This window comes from Cyrtonyx montezumae, unplaced genomic scaffold (genome assembly GCF_038088225.1).
Source record: "Cyrtonyx montezumae isolate F1298 unplaced genomic scaffold, pur_monq_1.0 scaffold_26, whole genome shotgun sequence".
Taxonomy (NCBI): Eukaryota; Metazoa; Chordata; class Aves; order Galliformes; family Odontophoridae; genus Cyrtonyx; species Cyrtonyx montezumae.
This window is the reverse complement of record NW_027072003.1, coordinates 2,087,176-2,112,288: the sequence shown is the minus strand read 5'-3', so window position 1 is coordinate 2,112,288 and position 25,113 is coordinate 2,087,176. Positions and strand designations below refer to the sequence as shown.

Below are 25,113 nucleotides of genomic sequence, written 5' to 3'. Positions count from 1 at the left end.
AGAAATGCACCCACACTCATCTTTCCAGTTCTCTGGTCAGAAGGTGTCCAGCTCAGGTTTCTCATGTTCTCATGAGTACAGGACGATAATCTGGACATACTGATGAAAGCAGCACTTTCTATTAGTCACAGATTACGATTGGAAAAGACCTCTGAGGTCACCAAGTCCAACCATCATCCCATCCCCGCCATGCTGCTTATTGCACCTCACCAAAGGAAGGGCAGTGATCTCCTGCTCAAACTACAAAGGCATGCCAGCTCCTTGCTGGTATTGCCCCTCTCAGGACAGCAGATGGGCAAAGTCCCTCAGCACCAGATATGCCAAACACAGAGCCCAGCATGGAGGCAGTGGGATCTGTAAACCCCAGTGGATCTGTAGACCCAGCAGCACCCAGAAATCAGCTGAGCTGTCGGATAGGAAGGCTGACGTGCACAGCCACTTGTGCCTTGTAAAATATAAAGCCAATATAAAGCTGTGGTGGACAATTAAGCCTAACCTAGAGCCGTCACATTCAAACAGCACAGATACGGCCAAGGGTTGAGCATGTGCTGGAGCTGGGAGCCAGCAGCATGCCCCATGGAGGACTGATGCTGGGAACCATGGCACTGTGAGGGCTGGAAAACGTTTGAGATTCCCAAGCCAATCCCAACCCAACGGCAACAGTGGCTCTGTAGGTGTGAAACCAACGTGCAGACGTTACTCCGATTCCATGGAGTCATTTCTCTCTTGACCTCCTGAGTGCTGTTTCAGATGGGCACAGCACCACGGCACCCAAACCGCATTATCTGTCTGATGGAGTTAAACAGTGTTTCTCAATTTGTAAACTCAAAGCCACTCCTGGTGTTACAGTCGCCTTTTACACCACAATTCCCCTCCCAGGCGCTGCCTCCAGGCCTACAAAGCCTGCCCCTCTCCGGCCGCCATCTTGGGCGCGGCAAATGCAGGAGGAGAACGGGAAGCGCCATCTTAATGGGTCGATTCGGCACAGCGAGAGGCGCCATCTTGGGTGTGGCAGATATGAACGGGGCCCGCCATCTTGAGTGTGGCATAGCGGGTGGGAGGTGCCATCTTGAGTGCCTGAGTTGGAACAGCGTGAGCCGCCATCTTGAGAGTGGCAGAGTGGGACCGGGAAGCGGCCATCATGTGCGTCACAGCGGGCGGAAGGCGCCATCTTGAGTGTGGCAGAACCCTTTTCTCCCCCATTCCTCTTCCATTCCCCCCGAGAGTAAATGCCCGAAGAGACAGACCAGACCACGGGATGCTGGAAACTTAACGTTTAATCAAAGAAATCGTTATCTGCACAGCTCAGAGCTCAAACTGGGACAGTGATGCACACCCACAGCCCTCCCCACCTTTTATGGCCACACATCAGGTCCCCGCTGAGCTGGTGAGGGACACACAGCCGTCCTCCATCCATGGAAGCCTCCAACCGCTCCGTTGCTGCTCATCTGCGGGAGGAGGAAGGAGGATAGAAATGAGAGACGTCCCATGCAGAGGGCAGCCCAGCCAGCAGCACACCACACCTGCCCGGTGCTCCTTCCAGCGCCGCCTGCACAGATCTCCTCAAGGCTGCATTGCTGCCATCCAGAGCGGCTGCCAGACGGCTGCGGTGGGATGGGGTGAGCTGCAGGGACAGCAGACATGGAAGCACATCACGCTACGATGAGGCTGCAGGGCTCATTGGCTCCGAGGCAAACCGTGCTCACCTGGCTGCGGTACGTGGTGAGCACTGCCGTCACCAGCTTGGCGTAGCTCAGTGATGCAGTGAAGGCCGGGGCCTGCCGGCACAGGGCGAGCACCAGGAGGTCAAAGAGCTCAGAGGGCAGCAGCTCCTGCAACAGAGCCAGGAGCACAGCAGGCCTTCACCCCAGTGCAGCTGGAGCTGCCCACAACAAGGCCTCACCTGCCTCCCCAGCACTGCCAGCACCACCGGCAGCAGCTTCTCGGACAGGGGGACCGCCAGCACCAGGCTACAAAACAAGGCGATGTGCTGCACTGCTCACACAGCTTCACTGGTTGCATGCTCTGCAGCTCGTCGTCCCTTACCCCAGCACCATTCTCACGTAGTCAGGCTCCAGGCACTCCTCTATGAGCTCGCACACCAGCTTGGTCTGCTCAGCGCCTGCAATGGGAAAGATGAGGCTGCCAAAACCACAGGGGTGTGCTGACCCTGCTTGCTGCCCTTCTGGACAAGGGGATATCCCCATCAGGATGCCCACAAATCAAGTGGTGCCTCCTGCTGCTGTTTGGAGAACTCAGCATCCTCCATTTGTTTGCAAAGGCTGAACTGCCAACAGCCTCAGCAATGGGAGATGCTGAAGGGTTCAGAATCAATAACACTGGAAGAGGTCTCTAAGATTATCAAGTCCAGCCAGCACTAAACCACATCCTCAAGTGCCACATCTCTACGTCTGTGCAGGGTTCTCTCATTCTGCCAGCAGGCCATTTCAGCACAGCATTAGGAGCTGCCAGGAATCCCCAAGTCCGTGGAAGGATGGCAGCATTCCTCTAAGAAGGATGATGCTGGAAACCAACGTCACCTCCTCCCCTGTCTATCCCAGGCATCCAGACACACCTCTCCCATCACAGTTTCCACACACTCGCTTGCTCAGATTATACCAGCACTGCAGTTCCTAACACACATCTGGGATGATAAATGCCCTCAAAGAGACAGCACCGTGCAGTCAGGGCTTCCCTACAGCTCTCCCTTTGGCTCCTTCAGCTGCCCCCAGCACCACCCACCCCTCTCATCAGGGCAGCCCAGCACACCTTGCCCCGGATCCTGCAGGACTGGAGCCACCAGGACCTGACAGAAGGGCTCTGAGTACTTGGAGCAGAACGAGGTGAGGGCAGCCATGAGGTGGCGGGACGGTGGCTGCACGAGGGACAGGACCTATGGGTGGAAAAGGCAGAAGTGGAGGTGCAGAGAGGGAAACAGGGCGTGCTCAGGCTGGGAATGTTCTGCCTGAGTACTTACTCGTGGAAGGAGGAGCTGCTCGGCCAGGATGGCCGCGCTGGCATAGCTGAGGTCAGGTGTGAGAGCCAGCAACCAACTGCAGAACCTCGCCAGGAGCTGCTCTGGGCACGTGGAGAGCTGGAGGAAGGAGCAAAGCCCCTCGAGCTGGGGACAACAGAAGGGACAGGGCTGTTAAGGACAGCAGCAGAACTGCCAGCTGTGAGGACACCACTGCTCACCTGGCTTGGAGAGCAGCTGTTGAGGACGTGCAGCTCAGGTGGGATGCTCAGCTCTGTGCACTGCAGGGAAACACAGCCCTTGGGTAATGCACCAAACAAACCAAGCCACAAAATGCTGCTCTAGGACTCTTCTCTTCCCAACTGCCTCCCAGCCTGACCCACAAGAGGTGACAGCTGGGCTCTTGTCTCCCTGCCAGCCATCCTACAAAACCCATCTCTTCTCCCATTCCTCCTGGAGGCCATGGGATGAGCCCACTCAGCCCGCCTGCACCAAGGATGAAGGCAAAACAACCACTTACATTGGCCTCTTGCAGCAGCAGCATTTTCAGCTTTGGCCCATGCATCTAGGGAAAGGAAGGTGAAAGAACAGAAGTCAGACTCTAAAAGTTCACTGGCTGAAAGAGGGGTGCAAAAGCCTCAGGTGGGGATCTGCTGGCTCAGTTTACTTTCTGATTTCTAGGAGAAGCACTCTGGGAAGCAGCATCCCGTGGAGTCATAAATCCCAAACAAGAGTCTCTAAGGCACCCACACCATGCACACAGCAGCGGTCTGAAGGTACCCAGATTTCTCCCACAGCAGGGAAGCTGTAGAGGTGTCCCCAAGAGACACAGGGACGCTCCAACAGCAGCCACCTCATCACAAGGCAGGAAGGGTTGGCAAAGGGAGCGGAGAGAGGAGGTGGACTGAAACCCTCCCCAGTACCTGGATAAAGGACTGCACCTCCACCGCCACCTCCGGCCCTGAAATCCTCCTGGGCTCTTTGTCTGCATCCTGACAGGGACCTCCCGGGGCAGCCCCAGCCGTGCTCTGCGTGGATCCATCCCCTGATGTCTCCCCAGGCACCTCTTCTCCCATCCCTGCTGCACCATCCAGACCTTCCTGCAGCTCAAACGCCGCATCCTCCAGCAGCAGCCTCTTCCCCTCCCTCTCCTCGCTCAGCTCCAGGCTTTCCTCCAGCACCTTCTTGCGCTTCCCCCATGGAAGCACGCCATCAGCCGCATCCCCATCCTGCTGGCTGAAGCACCACTTCAGTTTCCTTCGCCCCTCTGCTTTGCTCTGGGCAATTTTCTGGCACAGACATCTGAGCTGCTGCTGGCAGGTGGGCGTCAGGGCAGGGGGAGGTGGGGAGGAGCGCTCCTCCCCCCGCAGCAGGAGCACCCCCAACGCCTGCACCCAGGGGTCCGGCTGGGGGTCCTTCCCTGCAGCACGCAGCAGTTGGTGGAGGCAGTCCGTGGGTACCACTGCTGCTACTGCATGCAGCAGGGAGAAAAGGTTCCTCTGGCAGACGATGGGGAGCAGCAGCAGCCGTGGTTTGCTGGAAAAGGGGAGAAAAAGAAGAGGCTGCGACACCGCAAAGCACCGCACAGCTCTGGGTCCTTATGTGCCCTCTCCTGTGGACAGAGGTGTAACAGGAGGAGGAAAGCAGCGGGACCGTCATCCACGGCACTGCACGCACAGGAATTGAGCACCCGACCTCCCGCTGAACCCCGAGCTTTGGGATCGCAGCCCACTCACACCGCCAGGGCCCCATCCGACCCCTCCAGCGTGGGCTCCTCCGCGCACAGAGCGTCCACGAAGCTCCGCCAGGGGAACGCCCGCCCCGATCCTTCCCTGCCCCGCACCCGCTGCAGCGCACGGAGAGCGGCCAAAGCCCCAGCGGGGCCGGAGGACAGAGCGTGGAGCAGCAGGCGGCACGGCCCGGCCAGGAGCTGCAGCCAGGGCAGCTCCATCCGCCTGCACGGAAACCGGGGCGAGCTCGGCCCCCAGCGACCCGCTGCGTGCCCCAAAGCCGGGGTTGGGGGGACACGGCTACGGGGAGGACCCCAGGAGGCCGAGGGTCCCCGCAGCGCTGCGGGTCCACCCCGCGTACCCGCGGCCGGAGCACCCCACGTGGAACCCACTCGCGCCACTTCCGCACCCGCCCGCCAAACAAAACAAACCAAAAGCGCGCGCTGTATGCAAATCACGTCACGTGCCGAGCGCAAAAGGAGCCCTTAAAGGCGAACGCTCCCCGCTCGGGCAGTGGGTCCGAAGGCTGCGCCGTCTGCGCGTTTCATTTTATTTGGTTTTATGCTCGGATTTCGCTAAAAACGGTTTAAAACCGCGCCCCAGGGCAGCCCGGCTCCCCGCTCCCCTCAGCCCTCTGGGTATAAAAACCTCCCGCCCCATCCCGGCTCCCGCAGCGTCTCCCAGAGGTGCAGAGGGCGATAGAAGGGGCTGAGAGCCCCCCTGCCCCGCACCCCGTCCCATCGCACGGCCCCACACGGCCAGGCACGCAGCAGCCAGACCGTCCCATTCCACAGCCACCCCCAAACCGGAGCCAGGCGCAGCTCAAGGCATTAAAGGTGGATTATTCCATTCCCAGAAGACACTCCCTTGGAGCTGAGAGCACGCAGAGGGTGCCCAGGGGGTCCCGTGGCTCAGTCTGAGTCGCTGCTGTCCCCAAAGAGCATCGCACGGATGTGACGCGTGTTCAGCTCCAGCAGAGTGTGGGTGATGGCCCATTCCAGCAGGTGGAACTCATCTTCCTCATCAGAGCTCTCCGAGGGAGAGGGGCTGTGCTCCTGAAGCACAGGACAGAGGGTGAGCCCCGGCCCCACAGGACACATTGCCCCACTCACGGCGTGCACCCTCAGGGGCTGCCGGCCACACGGTGGTCGCCCACCGGGCAACCTGTGCAGGTAAATGCAGTCAGACCCTAAGGGGCAGCAGCCATCGTTCCGGGTGAAGATCTTGCACCTGATTTTCCTGCGGGGTTCAGACAGCAGTTGTGAGCGCTGCTGGAGCGGTGCGGAGCTCACGGTGCTGTGCACTCATCCTATCTGTGCTTTGAATGCTTGATGAGCTGCTGCTTCTCATCCCCACCTGAGACCCAGAACCTGTGGGGGATGTAATGGCCAGAGGTGAGCCGGCACCCCGGGCAGGCCCTGGGTGAACACACAGAGCCATTAAGGTTGGAAGACCTCCGAGATCCTCAAGTCCGACCCCACTCCACCCCACAATGCCCACAGACCACGTCCCTCAGTGCCACATCTCAAATCCCCCCCAGGGACGGTGACCCCACCACTCCCACGGGGTCTGGTCACAGTGCCTGACCGCTCTTTCTGATAAGATTTTTTTTCCTAATATCCAACCTGAAATGGGTCCTAAAAGGGGAGCAGCCCCTGGCAGAGCTCAGCACCCACGTGGGTCACCCAGCATCCGCATCCCCTCCCCATCACAGCTCCCAGGCCCAAAAAATGACTTCAGGGTGCAGAGCAGTGGGGCAGTATGGGAGTACAAGGGTAACTATTCAGAGCAGAAGCTGCAGGGTAAGATGAACAGCACAAGGCCACAGCGCTGAGAACCAAGGACACCTCCAGAAGAGGAAAAACAGTGTAAAAAAGCTGTGTGATGGCCGCGTGATGGTGACTCTGAATGGAGGAAGAGAGCATGGCCTGGAACGACTTGTGAGTGATTGGATGAGCACGGGTAAGGAGAGTTTGTGCAGTGCTTTGCTGACATGTAAGGGCAGGTGGGAAAGTCACAGGGGAAAACTTGTCTGTGCATATAAGGGATGTTTAAACCTGCAGTGTGTGATTTGGACCGTTCACATCCGAACGCTGCAGGACAGTGACCTCATCCCTGTGCTGCCCCGAGTGTCCCAGCACGCTCACCGCGCTGGGGAAGCCCCGGCTGCGTCTCCACGCGTGGCTGCAGCTGGGGACGATCCCAGAAAGCCGCTCCTCCGGCAGCGCCTTCTCGTGCACCGCTCCGTGCTGATGCCGCCCACCACGGCCCCGCTGTGCGCCCTCGGATCCGCGGTGGACGCCGGAGCTGCGGCAGCTCCGTGCACGCTGCGGCCCCAGCCCCACACCTGGGGGTCACGCGGGGAGCACGGCCGTGGGACTGACCCCACCTCCGAGCGCTGAGCCCACGCTGTCTCCATCGCTTTGCTGGGGGCGGGGGTCTGCTCTCAGCCCCTTCAGCTGGGGCCTGCGGGCAGAGGAGCTGTTAGAGAAGCGCATCCCACCCCACCATCGGGGCCTGCGGGCACAGGCTCAGTGCTCAGATGCCCCCCACCCTTACAAAGGGACCGGGAGGGTGTCCCACAGCCCCGGCGTGGCCTTATCTGGAGATGGAGGGAGGAAGATATGGGATGAGGGCGGGCACACGCGGGATGCTCCGCGGACACCCACCTGCGGCACCCCGAGCTCTCGCAGGGACCAATCCTCCACGGACAGCCCATCTGGGGCGGTCACCGCGCGCGGGGATGTGCCCCTCTCCATCCTCTTCCTCCACGCGTGGGAGTCCGAAGGCTGCCGGCATCGTGCTGGGGGCAGAGCTGTGCCACGCTCCCCCCATCCCCGGACCACCGCCCCCTGCTCTGACCCCCCCGGCGTGGGGGGCACCGGGCTGCGGCCGTTCCCCGCGGGCAGCGGCTGCTCCGGGGCGCGCTGGGAGCTGGAAGAGCACGGGGACACATAGAGGGGTCACCCCATCCCCCGTGGCACCGCACCCCCTCCCCGTTCATTCCTGGATCCCAACCCCCCCCCCCCCCCCCCAAGCCATACCTGCACAGGGGTCTCACACAGCCCCCCCGGCCCCGCAGTGCCCCCAGGGAGCCCGGCTCCATCTCATCCAGCAGTGCAGAGGGTGAGAAGCCCTCCTGGGGCTTTTACCTGGTGGGGTGGGGTGGGGTGGGGTGGGCTCACCCCCACCTTAATGGGGTTAACCCTTGCCCTGCTGCTCCTTGTGCTGGTGGGAGGCGCGGGGCAGATATCTCTATCCCCACACTGCCATAAATCAGGGATGGGAAATGCAGAGGGACGCGGTGCAGCTCCCCCTGGAGCACCCGAACAGGGTTCACTGCGCCGATTCACTGTGCATTTGGGGCAGGGAGCGCTCCCAGCTCGCTCTCACTGCCTCTTGGTGCCACTGAGAACGCAGTGTGGGCAGGAATGGAAGCACACCTCCCATCCCCTCTGCTGGAAACAACCCCTGAGCACTCAGTCCTGCACAGGAGGGCTGAAATATTGAGTTGGGATTTATTTGAAGTCAAGTCAGTCTGCGGATGCTATTTATATTATTAAAAACACCTCGAGGTTTGTACTTCTAGCAAAAATAGACATTTCAGTTTGAAGGTTGTTACACTGAAGGGAAGAGCGAAAAGTCCCCCAGGTGACCAACACGGGAGTCCACGTGCCCTGGGGGTGCCAGGGGCTTTGGGGACAGACCCCCACGCTGGGAGCAGCACCCACCTCTGGTGCCCTCCCCAGAGGACTTCAAAGTGCTTTAGAAATGGGAACTCCTTAACAGCCCTGCGAGGTAGGGATGGGAGGTGAGGGAGGGGAAACTGAGGCACCGTGAGGAGCTGAGGGTGGCAGCAGCTGTGGGACTGCTGGCCCAGGGGGGGAGGGGAAGCCCAGAACCCGAAGCTGTCCCCAAGCTCAGGGCATGGGAGGAGGAGGGCAGGGGAAGCCTCCCGCTGCTCAGTGTGGGCATCCCTCCCCCTTGGGAATACTTGGTGTTCATACTGTGTTTTACAGCTGCGAAGTTCTTTGCAACCAGTGCAGTGATCGATCCTCATGTCCCCCCTCCGAGCGAAGGGCAGCCTGGCTCCCCTCCCTGGACGGGGAAACTGAGGCACAGCCATAAGCAGAGGGGTGAAGGCCAATGCACTTTGGTGGCAGCAACAGCAGGTCAGGGTGCAGCCATCTGCTCTCCCCAGTGCCGCTGTTCCCCTTGCAGGGCTGCTCTGCTGGTGCCACCAGATCCCTTCTGCAAAACCTTCCAGCCAGGGTTGTGCTCCCTCCCCATGCCCCCACAAACACCCCAGCAGCACCCCGGGCTCTGTGGGCTGGCTGTGACTTCCCCCGGGCTGGTGCTGCTGAAGGCTTTGCTCGCTGCGGTGCTCGCAGGGAGCCCAGCACAGCCGGCCCATCCCAAACCTGCCCTGTGCAGACCTTCCTGGAACTCATATCTGCACAGAGCAGCCTGGGGAAGCAATGGAGCTTGGGCTCCAAAGGTGAATTCTTGAGTCAGCCCCTTCCCTCTCCTCTTTGACACAGAGGTGCTAAGGGGTGGGTTCCTCTGCGGTGGGGGCACTGGGAGCACAGTGGGGGCTGCAGCTCTCTGCTAGGACAGCCGTACACGCCTTCAAATACTCTGCCTTTTCTTTGGGAGAGAGAAAAACTTCCTTTCGTGCCGCTGTCCTAAATTTCACAGCTCAGGACTACATCTTCCGAGTGCAATATGACAAAGAAATAAAGACACGCTGTAAGTGCTGCTGCTGCCCCACGGGGAAACCGCACCACGTTTGGGGCTCTGAGCCACCAGAGCAGCCCCCAGTGCTGCAGGAAGGCCTGTCCACGCCATGGAAACCACGGGGCTGCTCCTGTGGCCCCTCAGTAACGGAAACAGTAGCTTATGATTTGCCTTTGTGAATTGGTTAGTGTGTTAAAGGAAGCCCAGGAGGTGGCTGAAAACCTTCTGGCACCTTGCTCTGTGTACCGCACGTCGCAGTCGTGTAGAAAAGAGCTTCCAGTAGAAGAAAGGGAAGACATGGGGAAAGGTTTTCTTTGTACAAAGAGTCTCGTTTGGAATCCATGGCTTCATTCTCATAAATAAAGAGGTCCTCAGTACATGTCCTTGTAGATCTCCTGCAGGAGCGGGTGCAGAGAGGTCTCTGTCTCCGTCTTCTTGATCTTCTGCACCAGCTGGGCGTGCTCTGTCACCAGCTGCCGCAGGTCGGCCATCTTCTGCAGCAGCTTGGGGAAGAGGTACTGTGCATCTGGGTGGTTGGACTGCAGGTGGAACTCCAGCGCCCGGAGGATGTTGTCTTGGATCTCCTCCACCTGCTTCACGTTCATCAGGCCGGGACGGTCTGCGGGAGGAAGCACGGTAGCTGCTGTTACGGGGCAGCCCACGCTGCCTGTGGAGGTATGGAGATGGGGAATGCAACCCGCCCATGGTGACTCCAACCCAGGAAAAGGGGGAAAATGCACGGCCTTGGACTGCACGTCCTGAGCAGCCGATGGGAAAGGAGTGACACTTGGACCAATCTCTGCGGTCAGAACTGTTCCGTTCTCTCACCCCTCTAAGACTTGCAACCTACAGCAAGGAGGCTGGAACTACATGACCTTTCAGATCCCTTCCAATCCTAAACCATTCTATGCTAAGACACCCACGGCTGATCTCTGCCAGCAAAGGCCCTGCTGAAGCACGGGGTCAGCGGCAGCCCGGCCCCTCCAGCCCCCATAGCTCTGGGGGATTCTGTACCCGCTCACCTCCGCACAGGATGATGGCAGCCACAAACAGAGACAGGTCACTGTCATCCAGCTCCAGCGCATTGAACTTCACAGCAAACTCGAATTTGGGCTCCATGATCTCGTTGAAGGGTTTGCGCAAGCTGCGCAGGAACTCACGGGTCACAAAGCCGTTCCCATTGGCCACCAACAGGCCATCCTTGTTCATGATAGAGGCCAGCATGGCAAAGATGGCCTCGTGCACCCCGTACTTCAGCAGAGTCACTTGGTCATTCAAGTAGAGGCCTATGAAGCTGGGGATGCTCTTGGCGAACTCGGTGAGCTCCCGCACAGTTTCCACTGAGGTGCACTGGCAGCGGTAGAAGACGTGCACCCCGATCTCCTTGTAGGGGGGGATCCCATCCACCAGCTGTTTCCAGACCAGCCCCTTTTCTGCTTGCCACAGGGTGTCCATGTCATGGATCACAAAAGGCTGCTCGAAAAAGAAGAATGGTCAGGAATGTGCCACACTCAAGCTCTACCCAGGACACTCGCCTTTGCCTGCCCATTTGTTGCTCTCTCCTGCTGGGGTTGAGGGAGCCCTGGTAAATGGCACCCACCCATACACACACAAGTCTGAGGAGAGGTGGGAATCTTCCCAGCAAGAGGCAAGACATGTAAAGACACATAGCTGGGAACTGGTGCACGTGCAATAGTTACAGCAGGAAGATGAGCCCCCCACACAGGCTGCAGCCAGCCCTGCCTGCCCCAGGAGGAAACTTACTGGGGTGCTGCTGGCCTTCCCGGTCAAGATACCTCTCGCCTTCTTTTTGGTCATGTTGAAGTTTTTCAGGTAGGCATTGTAGATGTGCTTGGAGAAAGCTTTCAAGTCAGCCACCTGTGGGTTCTGGCAGCTGATCTCGCTCGCTGTCAGCCCTGCTACCAGCTTCCTCTTCTCTGCCTCCGGCATGCGGCCGAAGCGGATCGCTGTGAGGAGCAAAAGCAGAGAATCAGACAGCACAGCCTCCCATCTCTGCTCACATGAGCTCTACCACAAGCCCTGCTTCCCACAGAAACACCTTGGCTGGGCCACGAACAAGACGGTTCCACCTCAAGTTCAAAAATCCCAGCAATGTGTCTAGTTCCTGCTAGGCCAATCTGAAAGGGAGAGCCATGTGCCAGCAGCCAGACTGCATGGCAGGATGAAAAAGGCCCTTCTGGTAGGGGAGAAATGGAAGAAAGAGACAAGGCTCAAAGAACTGAGCTTGAAAGAAAATGATTCCTTGGAAAAAAAAAAGGCATAGGGTAATGCAAGATATTTGGCCTCTCCATGTGAATCACAGAACGGTTGGGTTGGAAGAGACCTTACAGACCCCCCAGCCCCTCTGCTGTGGGCTGGGTGCCCCCCACAAGCTCAGGCCCAGCCACGGCCTGGGGCATCTCCAGGGATGGGGCACCACAGCTCTGAGCAGCAGTGCCAGGGCCTTGCTGCCTCTGAGGAAAGGACTTCCTCCTAACATCTAACCTCAATCTGCCCTCTTAGTTTAAAACCGTTCCCCCTTGTCCTATCACCATCTGCCTGTGAATCCTTGGGATGAAGAATTGCTCGTGGGGCAGACGGCCCTAGGGCACCTCACCAGCAGGCCCAGGAACGAGGTGACACCCACCGTTATGTGACATGCCCAGCGAGAGGCATTTCTGGAAGCGGCAGTACTGGCACTTATTGCGGTTCTTCTTCTGAATCTTGCAGCTCCGCTCACACCTCTCATATTCCAGCTTCATGCGGATCGTCCGGCGGAAGAAACCCTGCACAGAGTGGGACACGGAGCAGGGAGGCAAGGGAACAGCAGTGTTAGCACCTGTGTTTTAAGAGCACGCCAGTTTGTTATCCCCAGCAGCCTCACTGAGGTTCATCCTTCACTGGGTGTTTACAGCACAAGCAGAGCCACAGGAGAAGCGGTGCGATGGGAAAGGGGGGAGAGGAGGACTGGGTGTGTGATACCGCAGGCAGCCAGCAGGGAGGGATGGAGGAACAGGCTGTGGGACCCAGCCTGGAGGAAAATCTGGCAGGGCCTCATTGCTAACGCAGCCCTGCTGGCATCTGCTGCGGGGGAAGGCATTTTAGAGGTACAGCCAAGCTGCAGCCAGCAATCCCAGTGGGATACACACACAGCTCACGGCTGATCTGCAGCACAGACAGCAAAGCCAACCCTCCCCACGGGGGTACAAGGATTTGCTTTACAATGTAAAGCATAACATGCTAAGACATGGGACATGTTTGTCTGAAACAGGCTGAACCCCACGCTCCCCAGTGAGGACACACCTTGCAGCCCTCGCAGGCGTGCACGCCGTAGTGGAAGCCTGAGGCTTTGTCTCCACAGACCCTGCACTCCACGTTCAGTGCCCCCGAGGCCGTCTCCTCGCAGCCCATCTGCAGTTGGTCCGACAGGGAGGGAGAGGAGCTCTGTGAAAGGTCTGCAAACACACAACGGATCCGTCCTTCTGAGCAGCAGCCACAAGCACAGCGTTGCACCTAACCCTGCCAGAATGGGGCTGATGGGGCATTTCCAGCACTGCCTCCAGCACTGTGTTTGGGTGGTTAACCTCTGATAAGGCACTGGCCACAGTGCTGCCAGGAGCTAACGGGCTGCACATCAGTGCTGAGTGTGGAAGAACTCTGGAGCTTAATTTTAGGCAGTGAAACCCCTCCGCAAGTTTTGCAAGGCAGCTAGCATAACTCACATGATGGGTCTGCATTGAGGATTTCAAGAAGCAGACAAAGAATGGTTCTCAGCACCCTGGAAACCCTCCCCACTTCAATACACACACTCCGGGGCACAGCCCTCCCCCCTTCCTGGCCCTATTTCCCTCTCCCAGCCCACTGTCACCGGCCATGTGGTGGCTGCAGAGGAAGAAATAGGTCCCTCCATGCTTTGGCTCTCAATGAATTACTGCACAAGGTGTGAGTCTACTAGAAGCCCAGCTCTGTTCATGCGCAGGCCCTTTGCTGTGAGCATGGGGAACGGGGCTCCACTCACCGGTGTAGCTGCTCGAGGGCAGCGAGCTGTCTGGTCCTGCACTTGGATCCGAGGTGCCGCTGGGCACCGTCACTGCCTCTTCCTCTTCCTCCTCCTCTTCCCTGACCTCAGGTACTTCCTCCTGTAGTTGTTCCATAACTGATCACCCCTCAGTGCCAGGACTGCAATCCCTGTCATAGCTCTGGCATCATCCGCGTCTATCCGAGATGGACCCTACCAGTTGCACTAGCCTGCGGGCAGAGGGAGAGGCACAGCGTCAGCACCGTGGGAGCCATCCCACTCTGCTTCGTGTCCTTACCCATGCTGACAAGCAGACCCTGGGGCTTCTTCAAGGCCTCTTTGCTGGAATCATGTTCAAAGCCCAGCAGACTGACCCCGGGACACCAACCAGCCCACAGCCCACCCCGAGGCCGGTGCTCCGCACCCTGCAGACCCCACAGCAGAGACAGAGCCCTGGGCAATGTCCCTACAGCCGTCAGCACCCCGTGCTGTCACGGTGGCAGCCAAAGATGGGGTTTGCTGCAGCCAGCACTACAGGAAAGGTTCAGATAACGCGGGCTGCAGCTGCCAGCGTGGAGCTCAGCCCCGTGCTGGCCTCAGCCCAGTGGCTGCTGGGGGCACGAGCAGGGCTGTGGGTCTGTGAGCCTCAGCCCCACACTGGGAGAGTGACGGCTTCCTGCCCGGCCCCCGTGCTCCCACTCCTTCCCGTTACAGCGGCGGTGTTTATTTTCACTCCTTGTGTTGTAACCAGCCCCAGATCCTCTGCCAAGAGCCACTCAGCTGAGCACGCTGCTGCTGCTCGTACGGCTGCGGGGCCGTGCTCAGCCATGGGTCTGGTGTCCGTGGGAGGATCGACACGGGCTCCTCTTCCCGTGTCTTTTCTCCCTGTCTGTGGTTACCTATCCCTGCAGTCACCGTGCGATGGCTGCCGATGCCGTTCCCAGTGCCCAGCTCAGCACCCACATCCAAGCCTTCAGATCTCAACTCCTGCACCGAGTCCTGCTCCAGCAATGAACTCCTGAAGCCCGTTTGATGCAGAGCGCAGTCATTTCCTTACAGGAGTTACTTAAAGGTGGAGAATCCACATGCTGTTTCCATCAAACAAGCCACTGACATCCAGCTTCCCCCAGAAGAGCCTCAGTTCACAGGCACTCGTTAAACTGAAGGAGCATCTTCATGTGCTAACGTGTGCAAGCTGCTCACAGGGGACTTGCACAATGCCAACCCACGAGCAAACAGGTCCTGGTGGCACAGGGCTCCCCGGGCTACCTCCCCCTCCTGCTCCCAACACTTGGCACTTGTGTTGCAGCCAGCTCCTTGGGAAGCTGTCAGCATTGAGCAAGGTCAGATTGGTGAGCAGCAGCTCGCGCCAAAGGGGAGGACAAACCTGCAGAGGGAGGCCACAAAGCCAGCAACCAGGCACCCCCAAGAGCTGGTGCTGTAACAGCCTAGGTCCTCTGCTTGCTTCTCCTCTGCACACCAGGAGTTCAGAGCTGCAGGGACAGCTCACGGGCAGCTCCGACTGTGGTGCTACCCACAGCTCTGTCGGAAGCAGCAGAGGGGCACAGGGCTTGCAGAAGTGTTGTGCTCCCTGCCACTGCCTCCTGGGCAGCACTGAGCAACCATTCAGGGCTGTGTTGTCCTTGGCGTCCGCTCGTGTGGTGGGGCAAGATGTGCAGGCAGGAAAACCTATTTGCTGGAGATGGAGGGTAACGAGCTGGATCCGTTTAAAGTCCGGATATAAATAAATGCACACACATCAGGAAAATGCTTTTTGCCTGAAACAGCAGTCAGTAGGGTAGGATGGCAGAAGCAGGTCTATCCAGGGCCTTGCTCTCCTGGGCAGCAGCAAGCTCTCCAGGTCCACCAATGCTGTGCCCAGAGTTAGTCTGGCTGCAGATGGTCACACACAGCCCAGGAGTGTGGGAGAGTGGAGAGCAGGACACAGCTGACAGCAGCAGCAGACTCCAGCAGAGGTACCCCATGTCGGTGAGGGTGGGACAAGGATGTGTATCACCCCGTGGAGAGAGAAAAGCTTTTACCAGAAGGCTCTGAATGTATTGTTTTAATATCTTCTTGCAGGCCAAGAGCAGAGGGGAGCCACAAGAGCTGTTTGCACACCTGCCTTTCCCTGAGCCATTCCCCTGTTTTTCAAACAAGGGAGATAAAGGGAAGGGGAGGAGGCATTAATTCCAGCCAGGCCTTCAGCAGATGAAAGCAGCAGGGATTGTGCCCACACAGCAAGGTGCTGGGCACAGCCCTGTGCTGCTGCAGGGGACATTCCGACCCCAGACCCTCCGACTTTGGGGTTGGAGCAGCAGCCAAATACATCCACATGCCACCAAGCCCTTACTTTCTTTCATCTGGAGGATTGAGTTGAGTGTAAAGAACAAGACAGCACGGGCTTGATTAAAATCAGTGCAACAGCTTCTTTGATTCCTGTTAGTGCCAGATTCTTCTGGCACATGCAGGGAGAGCAGAGCACTCTGCCAGCCTCCAGGATGCTTCATTCATTCCCAGGCACCAGGAAGATCCCCTCCTGCCAGCCCCAGCAAAGGGAAGCCTTTGAGGGCAGAAAGCATTTGCAGAGGATCACACAGCAGCAGCCACAAGCACAGAGGGGACGTGCTGCCTCCCAGCAGTTTGGAGTGGGGTAGCTGAGCTCCATCCCACTGAGAGGACAGAGGGACATAGGGACCCTGCACATCTCCACAGGGTGGCACCAGGGATGGCTGCGTGGAGGGCACAGGATGCTCAAAGGACCCTTCTCACCTCCAGGAGCTCCTTGCTCACTCGGTGCCTCACTGCTGAGTGAAGCACAAGAAGCACACGCTGCTGGCTGCCACCCTCGTAGCTCCCACTCTGCAATAGGTTTCTCTATACTAGCAGCATCTCTGCTGGAAACAACAATATAGCATCACCCCACACAGAGCACAGCATCACCAGGAGCAGACGTGTGTTCCAGCACAGACACCGAGGGGCTGGCAGCCACCAAGTGCTCAGAATTAGAAGATCTTCATCTTTAAGCAGATACAGCTTTGCTGGGGGTGAGCTCCAAGATCAAGCAACTTCAGGATGCTCACTGGGGTGGGAGACCTCTCTATTTCCCACCAGGGGAGGGCACAATTGTTTCTTGTACAAATGGGGTTGGAGACAGCTCCAGTTCCCATTGCACGCTGCAGTGTCACCATGTGTGTCTCCTCCTTGGAAGATGGAAGTTTCCAGGCAAAGGAAAGTGCCAGAAATGGCCCAGGCCTCCCAAGGGACAGGTCACAAGGTTGATCTGCTCACAGCGTTGTTTGAGTTACCGTACAGGAGGTCACAGGGAGCTGTGAGAGGAAACCAGTTCACCGTGGAAGCACCTCTTTGTGTTTGTGCTCATTTGGACAAAAGTATTAGACAAATTCCTCCAAATGCACATCCTGTTGAGTGTGCATTCAGAACTGTATGGCAGCATTTCCTTGGATGGAGCACTACTGAATGCACACACCAAAAAACCTGAACTGATTTCCATGAAAAACAAAAGCGATTGCCTCCTGTTGGCCATTATTTGCAGACATCCCTTGGATTGTGTCACCACTTCGGAAATCTGCTGATCAAGTACTAGTTTCTGTTCCTCCTCCTTCACGTCATCTACTGCTAATAAAAGCCAAATAAGAGCTAAGCAGATGCTGCAACACAGGAAAGGTAACCAAGTGCAGAAAACCAGGAGACGCAACCACAGAAAACATGTTTGTTTTCTGTTCCTGAAAGATTGGCACACCTCCTCATTAGCTAATGATCCCAGCAGCACTTACTACCCAAGCGTTTCCTCCCACACTCAGAAGCCTTGGCCACGAGGCAGGCTCCGTGCAGGAAGAAACGACTGGAGCTGGCAAGGCAGAGCACTGCCACTCAGAGCCTGACAAAGATTAAAGCATCTGCCCCAACACCGTGGACAGCCATTCCTTGTCCTTTTCTCTCCTCTGCTGCTGTATGCTTTTCCCCAAGTATAACCCAACCAGCTAAGCATCAGGTGCAGCCTGAGCTGCTATTACTGTGTTGCTGCTAATTACTCAGCAACATGTGACAAAGGAGTACAGGAGATTCCCTTGCTTGCCTGGAGCTGCCAGGCTTGCCAGTGAATCACGCATCAACCACATGCTTTAACTCATCCACTTCCTGGATACTAAGAAAAATAAGTCAAAGAGTTGTGAAACTCACTGGATTCTTTTTGCATCACAGCTGTCCCCAAAACCAGGTCACTGCACTCCAAAAGGAGCGTTCTGCTGTCTCACTAATGCTGGGTTTCTTTGGAGGGCAAGAGCTACAGGAGAGGCTGCTCTTCCCTTCCAGTTTACCTTTCAGTCCCTGGCTCCAGGGGCTCCAAGACACACCTGATGTACTGCAGAACCTGGAGATGGAGCATGCTGGACCAGTGCTCGTGCTACACACCTCACCTGCTTTCCAGGAAAGAGGCTCCCTGCCCTCTTCAGCCTCAGAGCTCCACAGCAAGAGGGGTGGCAGTAGGATGGGCAGCAAAGACCCAAACACTCACTAGCTCTTATTCGAAGTTTTGCTTCGTGACCTTCAGCAAATCCCGTCAACCCCCATACCTCCATTTCCTTCATCATCAAAAAAAAAGAATAATTGAGTTCTGCAGTGCTTCCTTCCTGGTCCTTTCCTTGCTGCATTAGCTCACAGAAACGTCATGTCTCGGACCTCAGTGCCAAGCATCATTGTTTATTCCTGTATTATGGACTTGGACACCTGCTCCCAGTCACGCTCGCAAGCCTCGCCTGCCCCAGGTCACTGCACCACACCGCTCGTGACCGTCCCCTCTGTCTGCACATTCTCATATGAAGTGTTTTCAGGATTACTTTCAGCAAATAAACTGCCAAGTCTCACACTGGAAATTGCCAGCTGATATTTGTGCTTTGCTGTCAGCTCAGGACATCCCAGAGCGGGCAGGGGCAGAGGGTATGAGTGAGGGATGAGGAGCACAGCCAGGAAACAAGCAGCTACCAGAAAGCTGACACCTTCTCAGCACTGGAAACTGCATAGATGTGTTGTCACTTGAGAAGACCATTAAGTCTGGTAATGAGAGAGGACCATCCCCACTCATGCCAGGGCACAGAGGAGGCAGCGTGACCTGTCCTGTGATGCTGGGCAGTGCGCTGCCCCACCACCCATGGGCATGCTGGCTGTGGGATGGCATGCTGCTCCATGTCTGTACGAACACTGCAAAATGAGCTTGCTGCATGCAAAGGCTGTCACAGAGGAAGGCTCTGCCATCCCCTGGGGGACAGCATGTCCTGGAGGCCACGTGCTCCAAGAGGACAACGCTTTGGGCACACTGCTTTGAGTTCAGTATGCTCTCAGCATTGGGAAGGACACAAGGCAGCTCGTGAAGCTGCAGTTAGGTGCCAGCGTGGCACCCTGACCCCATAGCCTCATCCTGCTGCCAGCATGGAGCCAGTGCCCAGCGTCAGGCTTGGTTTCACATCCCTGTTTCCCCTCTGGAAATGCCCAAACACTCCCCTTGACCATCTCAAGGGAAGGGGAGGCTGGCAGCTCTGAGCCTGCCAATCTGCTTGAAGCTGCCACTCCCTGAACCTCAAGTCCCGCTGCACATCGCTCCAAGGTGCTGGGTTTGCTCACAGACCCCTTGTCCACTGATCCACAGCAGGCCACGTGGGAGGATCTGGTTTCAGGAACACCAGTAATTATAGAACAGGGCTGACGGGAGGAGCTCACAGAAACAGCAGTGAGGTTCCCAAAGCAAACAGCAGGCATGGGCTCAGAGCTACATTTAAAGGGAAAACCAGGAAAGCAGTAAGTGCAGCAAGCTGCCACTGCAAACTCCAGTCAAGGAGCACACAGCTGCAGAAGCACTGGGTAGCAGTGAATGTGGCTGCCCCTTGGCAACATTACTATCAGAACCTGGCGTGGTTTCCCTCAAAGCCTTGGTGTCATTGGGATATCAGTGAGTGTCCCCACAGGGCAATCAGATCCCTGGAAAAGCAAAGGGGAAACAGAGAAACACAGCGGCAGGCCACTGCTCTGAGTCACTGGAGCCAAATTTGGCTGAAGCCAAATTCCCAGCAGGCCATCAAGCCCTAACACCAGGCAGCCAGTACTCCCAAACCCAGGAAACTACCTGCAAAAGTGTTATCAAACCTTCCTGCAGTGACTGAGGTCCCCTGTGCTAAAGTTACCAGCCTGTTAGTTTGTTATGCTTACACTTGGACTCCCAGCAATGCACTACGTATTTTGTAGACCGTAGCAAAATATCCTGAGCACTGCATTCAGTCCTGATCCCAGGACGCAGCTGACAGTGAGTGATTATGCCCAGGCATGGGTTCAGATGATTCAGCACAGCCTGGGAACGTCCGCACTGAAATGGCTGGAACAAATCGCCACGCTCACTTCATCTCCACAGTACAGGAGAGAGAGAGCAAGCAAATCTGAGTTTGACTGCTTCCAGAGAGCATTAAAATAACTTAGTTGCACAAACTAGTTCAACACCCTCTCAGAGATCTGCAGGAGAGATGTTTCCTTACTATTTTTGGCTACACTCTGTGTAGCAAGAGCAGAGGGAGGAGCAGAAGTTTCCCTGTGTTTTCAGTGGTGATAGGATCAGTGACCTCTGCCAAGGAGAGGACCTCAGCATGCTCCTGACTGCTTGGATTGCTGCCTCAGCCCCTAGAAAACAAAACACTGGAGCAAAGCATCAGCACCTTTCATAATGCCCTCACTTCTCGAGCACCACTGTGAGCTCAACACAGTGAGCTGCCAGGACCTCCAGGACCCTCAAGCTCCAACCACACACCCAAGCACAACACCAGCTCTTTTCTGGTGTCCTGGTGTCCCTAAGTCACACAGCATAACCCCTCCCCATGGACATGAGAACCCGTGGACTTTTTGCATATTAGTGTCCAACCATCAGCCCTCACAGGGTTGAGGGCTTCAATGGTCCCACAGCTCTGGCAAAATCTATACAAACAATACAGAGGAAAAAAAATAGGTAATTTAAGGCATATTTCAGATTTGCATTGAGATGAAATTGAGACTTTCATTTAAAAAAAAAATAAATTCAGGCAAGATAGAGAATTGAGCATCACTGAGGTGACAGCATTAAACACTGGTAATTCTGAGGCCATCTCACCCATTCCCTCTTCAGCCTGACAAAACCCTTCCTAGTGAGACATTCACTATCAACAGTATGACTGAGAGCAAAGTTTATCTTCACAGATTGTCAGAAAACCCCCAAAACTTCCCTATCAGCTTAAGTAAGAAAGGTCATCTGCCCTTTTAAACCACCAGAACCATTCCCTATCTCCATCCCATACGTTAGTGGGTTGAACTTGCATGTTCCAATTCACAGATTAGGGCAAACCAGAAAAACACAGCACAAGGGCACTGCTTCTGGTTAACACAAGCACTACCTAGCTGCAAGCCCCAAAAGCACGCTTTGGCGTGATCCAACACCAGGAGCAATATGAGTGTTTATGGTTTGTGCTTTCATGTTGACACCTCTTCCAGGTCAGGATCCCCTGCAAACTGCAGCCTTGGCTTCTCCTTTTGAGCAGGATCTGCTGGGTTGGGATCCCCAGGGCAGCATCCCAACATACACCTGACCCCAAACAAGTTCATGTTCACAAGCTCCTGGAAGGACACAGACATCTTTCAGACACTGATCACAACAGTGAATTTTGGTGCATTACTGGAAACTAAGACCCATCTCAAGTCACTTCTGATCTTGCAGATCTTGCAGTCAGGCAGCACTCCATCCAGCATCATTCATTCCTGGACCCACATGGTTCATATTGGCATCAACTGTCATACCTTATCTAACCCTTGCTTTGGAAAAGTAACTTTCTAGGCATTCTGACAACGAAAATTTGTTCTAGGGTATAAGATTAAAGAAATAAACTGAAAAAATCTCATTTATGCTCACTATGGAAATCACTTCCGCTTGTCTAAGTTTTCCAGAGTCTTAAAAATTATTGCAAAAGTGACAAGTAGCATCTCTGAACACCAACAATTCTACAAAAAAGATATTTCTCTGCAGCACCTTATGCAAAAGCAGCTATGGAGCCTGACAGACCTGTGGCTATCAGCACAGCAGCCAATACAAACCACAAAACAAGTCAACACCCCTAAAATTCCATGGTGAGGGAAAGCCCAGCTGTGTTCTGGCAGCAAACAATCTGTTAGCCATAAGCACTCAAACAGCACTGTACCTGATTAAAAATCACTCACCTGTCAGGTCCCACTGCCCAAAGGAATCTGAGTGCCCCTTGCTGTGCCAATCTCTTTGCCTCTAAGGACACAGCAGACTTCCAGTTCATAATTCAAGAGACACAGCTGAAACATTCCCCCAAACACAACAAGATGTACTGTACAAAAATACAGATTTGTCAACAGGCAACACTCTTGAGAGAAGGAGCCCATTAACATCAGCAAGCAATTCTGCACAACAATGCTTCCCCAGTCAGCACAGCCTCATGTGGCTCATTACAAAACCCTCTCCATGCACTGCAAAGTTTCTCAGAAGTCCACGTTCCAATGCCAGAACTGAGAGAGCAGAACAGTTGCATAAATTCTAAGAGACATTTTATAACTTAGCCCATCTCCATCTGGCTGAATACCTCAGACGTGTGCTATGGCAGAAATAAATCCACCCCCTTGGCACAGACAGAAGCTACGTGCAGGCGACCACCCTGAACAACTTCAGCATCACCACAGGCAGGACTGGAGTCTGAGCCACGTCCTCTATTACTGCTTCAGCCCTGCAATAACCCGCTCAGTTCTGCCTGGGTAAGGCAATCACTCAGTAATAGATGTTGTCGACATCGGTGCCAGATCGCATGTGTGATAGGCAGGTGATCATTTACCTAAGAACAGTCCTCTCCAATTTAGAAGAGGCAATTTCAGTCGTAAAATCCATGAAGTAATCAAACGTTAAGTTGTAATACTTCGAAAGCAGTTGGCTCAGAGGAACAGGGTTAGACCACAACACTTAAAGCACACGCCTAAGCAGAATCCAGAAAGATCACATTCAGAAACTGAGCAAAAAAAGTAAGGCACTCAGAAACTGAAGAACATCTAAGCTCACGGACAGAAGTGAAACTTGCTGAGAGCTCTTCATCAGCTCTTCCCTACCCCAAGTTTTAACAAAAATAAGCAGTGTGCTTTCATAGATCTGAAGGCAGAAGGGAAAGGTTACCTCTCTGCAGCTGTCCCTGTCCGCCCGCCGCTCCGTTACCATGTCAGCACGGAGAGCCGGGGACCACAGCGACCTGCAAGAGAACACAACACGGATTTCCACGGCTGTGCTGAAGGCCAGATATTTATGCTGCTGGGAGACCTGGGACAGATCCAGCAACGTCTCTGAAATTGAAACACACACTCCCTCTGCTGCACGCTGCAGCCACTGGCTGGGTGAGTTAGTCCGAGCCAGCACGTTGCCTTTCTCTTGTGCTGGCCACATTTACAGCTCCATTACCCCTAATTTTCGTGACCATGTGCAAAGTTGATGTTAAAACACAGAGCTCATTGAAAAGGTGTGCTACGGCCATGAGGTGGTTTGATAATCCCTCCCTGGGAGGCTGCATGAAAGTCACTGCAACTTTAATGAACCTCTCCAGTTCTTGAAACTTAAGGATTTGACAGAGCTCACCCCTCTTGGTTTTCCTGATAACACTGCAAATAACTGCAGGCACAGGAGAGCAGCAAGAGACCACTGCTGGAAAAAAAAAAAGGCTTAGAGACTTTGAACCAGAGGACTTACAGAAAATATGCTCTATTTTTAGGCACAGTTATGCAGACTAACTGGACTAACATTAAACAAAGATGTTGTGAACATGATGCTACTTGAACCCACGTACCCTCCCTGACATTGCACAGGCTTAGCTGCTCCTCCCACCCTGATGGAAAAGCCCCGTTGTGCAGCGCTGCCCCTTCCAGCAGCAGCAGGCTCCTGAGGCAGCCCAGCACTGATCCTACACCCACAGCCTGCTGCAATTACAGGGCAGGGAGCAGATCCCACCTTGGGCTGCAGGCCCTCCTGCACCTACCTCTGAGCCCCAACAGGCACCAGGAGCTACAAATGCCCAGGACAATGCCAAGGAAGCAAATCTGCCCCAAAAGCCAAAGCCACAACTCGTTGTGCTTTTTGAGAGGCTTATAGGGTGGGCATAGAGCTGGCTGAGCAGCACCAGGCACGCATGAGCCTGGAGGATAATCCCTGTCCCGTGCAGCAGAGCATCAGTCCCAGCACAATCTCTCTTCCTTGCAGTAAGATAAAAATACAGATAATACAAAGATAAGCCCCTTCAAAGCAAATGATTGTCCCTGCCCTGTAGGCAGAGGCTGTGGCACAATGGTGCTGCACACAGGCAGATGTCATCATGGGAAGGGCACAGGTCCAGCAGCCAGTCCTCTGCTCCAGTGGAGTCATCAAGCACCCACCATAGCTCTATGGTCATGGCAGAATGCTATGGCTTCTCATCCTCCCCCTCCTAAAACAGAAAGATTTTTTTTCCCACCAAACATCAAGATAATGTTTTGCATTAACTTCCTGATGAGGAAAGGTAATAAAGTCATTACATCCCCACTGGGGCATCAGGAGCTGTCTTACTTCATTTCCACCAGCAGTAAAACCCATCCCTGACTCGGTAACAAAGTTGACAGTGTCAATGAACACATGAATCATGCACAGAGTGCACGAATCACACCCTGGGTTTGCCCCCAGCACAGGGCAGAGCGCTCGCTGCTGCTGCCAGAGATCTGAGCATGAACACTAAATCACTGGCTCACCCTGTGCTGCTTGCAGTTAAGTGCTAGGGCATGCCCAGCACAGCACGCACAAGGCACTACCTGCACCAGCTCAGCAGGGTTCAGATGGAGCTGCCAGCACATCACTCCTGAAAGCTTCCTCCTGCAGTCTTGGCTGATAAGTCACAGGGAAAACTCATACCCAACGCGTTTCTGTCCATCAGGGAAATGGATTCTCCTGAAGGCAGCAAGGGAGTCTGCACAGCAAAACTAACGAGAGGACCAAAAACTAGAAGTGGGCTGATGTATGAGGGTGACCAACTTGCACCTTCAGTCCCCTTACACTGAATATCTTCAACCCTTCACACAAAGGCATGTGAGCGCAAGGCCTCCCAGCCCAACTGCTGGAGGGAAGAGGTCCAAGGCTGCCTGGAAGAAAGAAACCACACTAGGTTTGAAGATCCAAGACACAATGTAGTCGATGGCCAGCAGATGCTGTGGTCATTGCTGTACAGGGCTGGTCTTCTCTCCTGCCCCGCTGCCAAGCTGCATCTTCAGCCACTGAACGTCTCTGTGCCCTGATTTCCCATCCAGGGGCACTACAGCACAACACACCTACCTCATAAATATGCTGTGAGGCCTAATTCATTGCCTTGTGTAAATAAGCTGGAGTCCCATAAACAAATCAGGCAGTTAAGCATCATCTGAAGTGGAGTCAGCGCACACGAACCTTTGAAAGTATAACAAGGCCAGGAGGCATTCTGACCACAAAAAAAAAAAAGGGAGGGGGAGGAGGTCAAAACAGTCCAGTGCAAAAGCAGGATTCTCCTTGCTTTTAATGACAGCCCTTGGAGGTGGCCAACAGAGGGGAAAAATGCATCAGGTCAGAAATA

At 55.4% G+C, this 25,113-nt stretch overlaps 2 protein-coding genes across 3 annotated transcripts; both read right to left on the bottom strand.

Annotated features, from left to right (window-relative positions):
- Positions 1–1,585: 1,585 nt before the first annotated feature.
- FANCE (FA complementation group E) lies at positions 1,586–4,938 on the bottom strand. The gene is made up of 9 exons (XM_065740192.1): positions 4,711–4,938; positions 3,898–4,510; positions 3,495–3,539; positions 3,196–3,255; positions 2,978–3,121; positions 2,770–2,893; positions 2,047–2,122; positions 1,904–1,970; positions 1,586–1,832 (listed from the first exon to the last, which is right to left on the bottom strand). Exons 1-9 carry the CDS (start codon positions 4,923–4,925, stop codon positions 1,653–1,655), a joined length of 1,524 nt encoding a protein of 507 aa, XP_065596264.1. The 5' UTR covers positions 4,926–4,938; the 3' UTR covers positions 1,586–1,652.
- A 4,409-nt stretch (positions 4,939–9,347) lies between these two features.
- On the bottom strand, positions 9,348–22,702 carry PPARD (peroxisome proliferator activated receptor delta). Of its 2 annotated transcripts, XM_065740281.1 has the most exons (7): positions 22,671–22,702; positions 13,460–13,689; positions 12,745–12,896; positions 12,089–12,227; positions 11,206–11,408; positions 10,464–10,914; positions 9,348–10,060 (listed from the first exon to the last, which is right to left on the bottom strand). In XM_065740281.1, exons 2-7 carry the CDS (start codon positions 13,593–13,595, stop codon positions 9,813–9,815), a joined length of 1,329 nt encoding a protein of 442 aa, XP_065596353.1. In that variant the 5' UTR covers positions 13,596–13,689; positions 22,671–22,702; the 3' UTR covers positions 9,348–9,812. The 2 variants fall into 2 exon arrangements, with proteins under 2 accessions (XP_065596353.1, XP_065596352.1); XM_065740280.1 differs by lacking the exon at positions 22,671–22,702 and having other exon boundaries at positions 13,460–14,258.
- Positions 22,703–25,113: the final 2,411 nt, after the last annotated feature.

Excerpts from the sequence above, each read along its gene's own strand:
- FANCE (XM_065740192.1), bottom strand. The coding sequence starts at position 4,925 with ATGGAGCTGCCCTGGCTGCAGCTCCTGGCCGGGCCGTGCCGCCTGCTG. Across the intron at positions 3,256-3,494 it reads TGCTGCTGCAAGAGGCCAAT|TGCACAGAGCTGAGCATCCC; the intron begins GTAAGTGGTTGT and ends GTTTCCCTGCAG. Across the intron at positions 1,971-2,046 it reads TACGTGAGAATGGTGCTGGG|CCTGGTGCTGGCGGTCCCCC; the intron begins GTAAGGGACGAC and ends CTTGTTTTGTAG.
- PPARD (XM_065740281.1), bottom strand. The coding sequence starts at position 13,595 with ATGGAACAACTACAGGAGGAAGTACCTGAGGTCAGGGAAGAGGAGGAG. Across the intron at positions 11,409-12,088 it reads GCTGGGCATGTCACATAACG|CGATCCGCTTCGGCCGCATG; the intron begins GTGGGTGTCACC and ends TGCTCCTCACAG. Across the intron at positions 10,061-10,463 it reads TGCCATCATCCTGTGCGGAG|ACCGTCCCGGCCTGATGAAC; the intron begins GTGAGCGGGTAC and ends TTCCTCCCGCAG.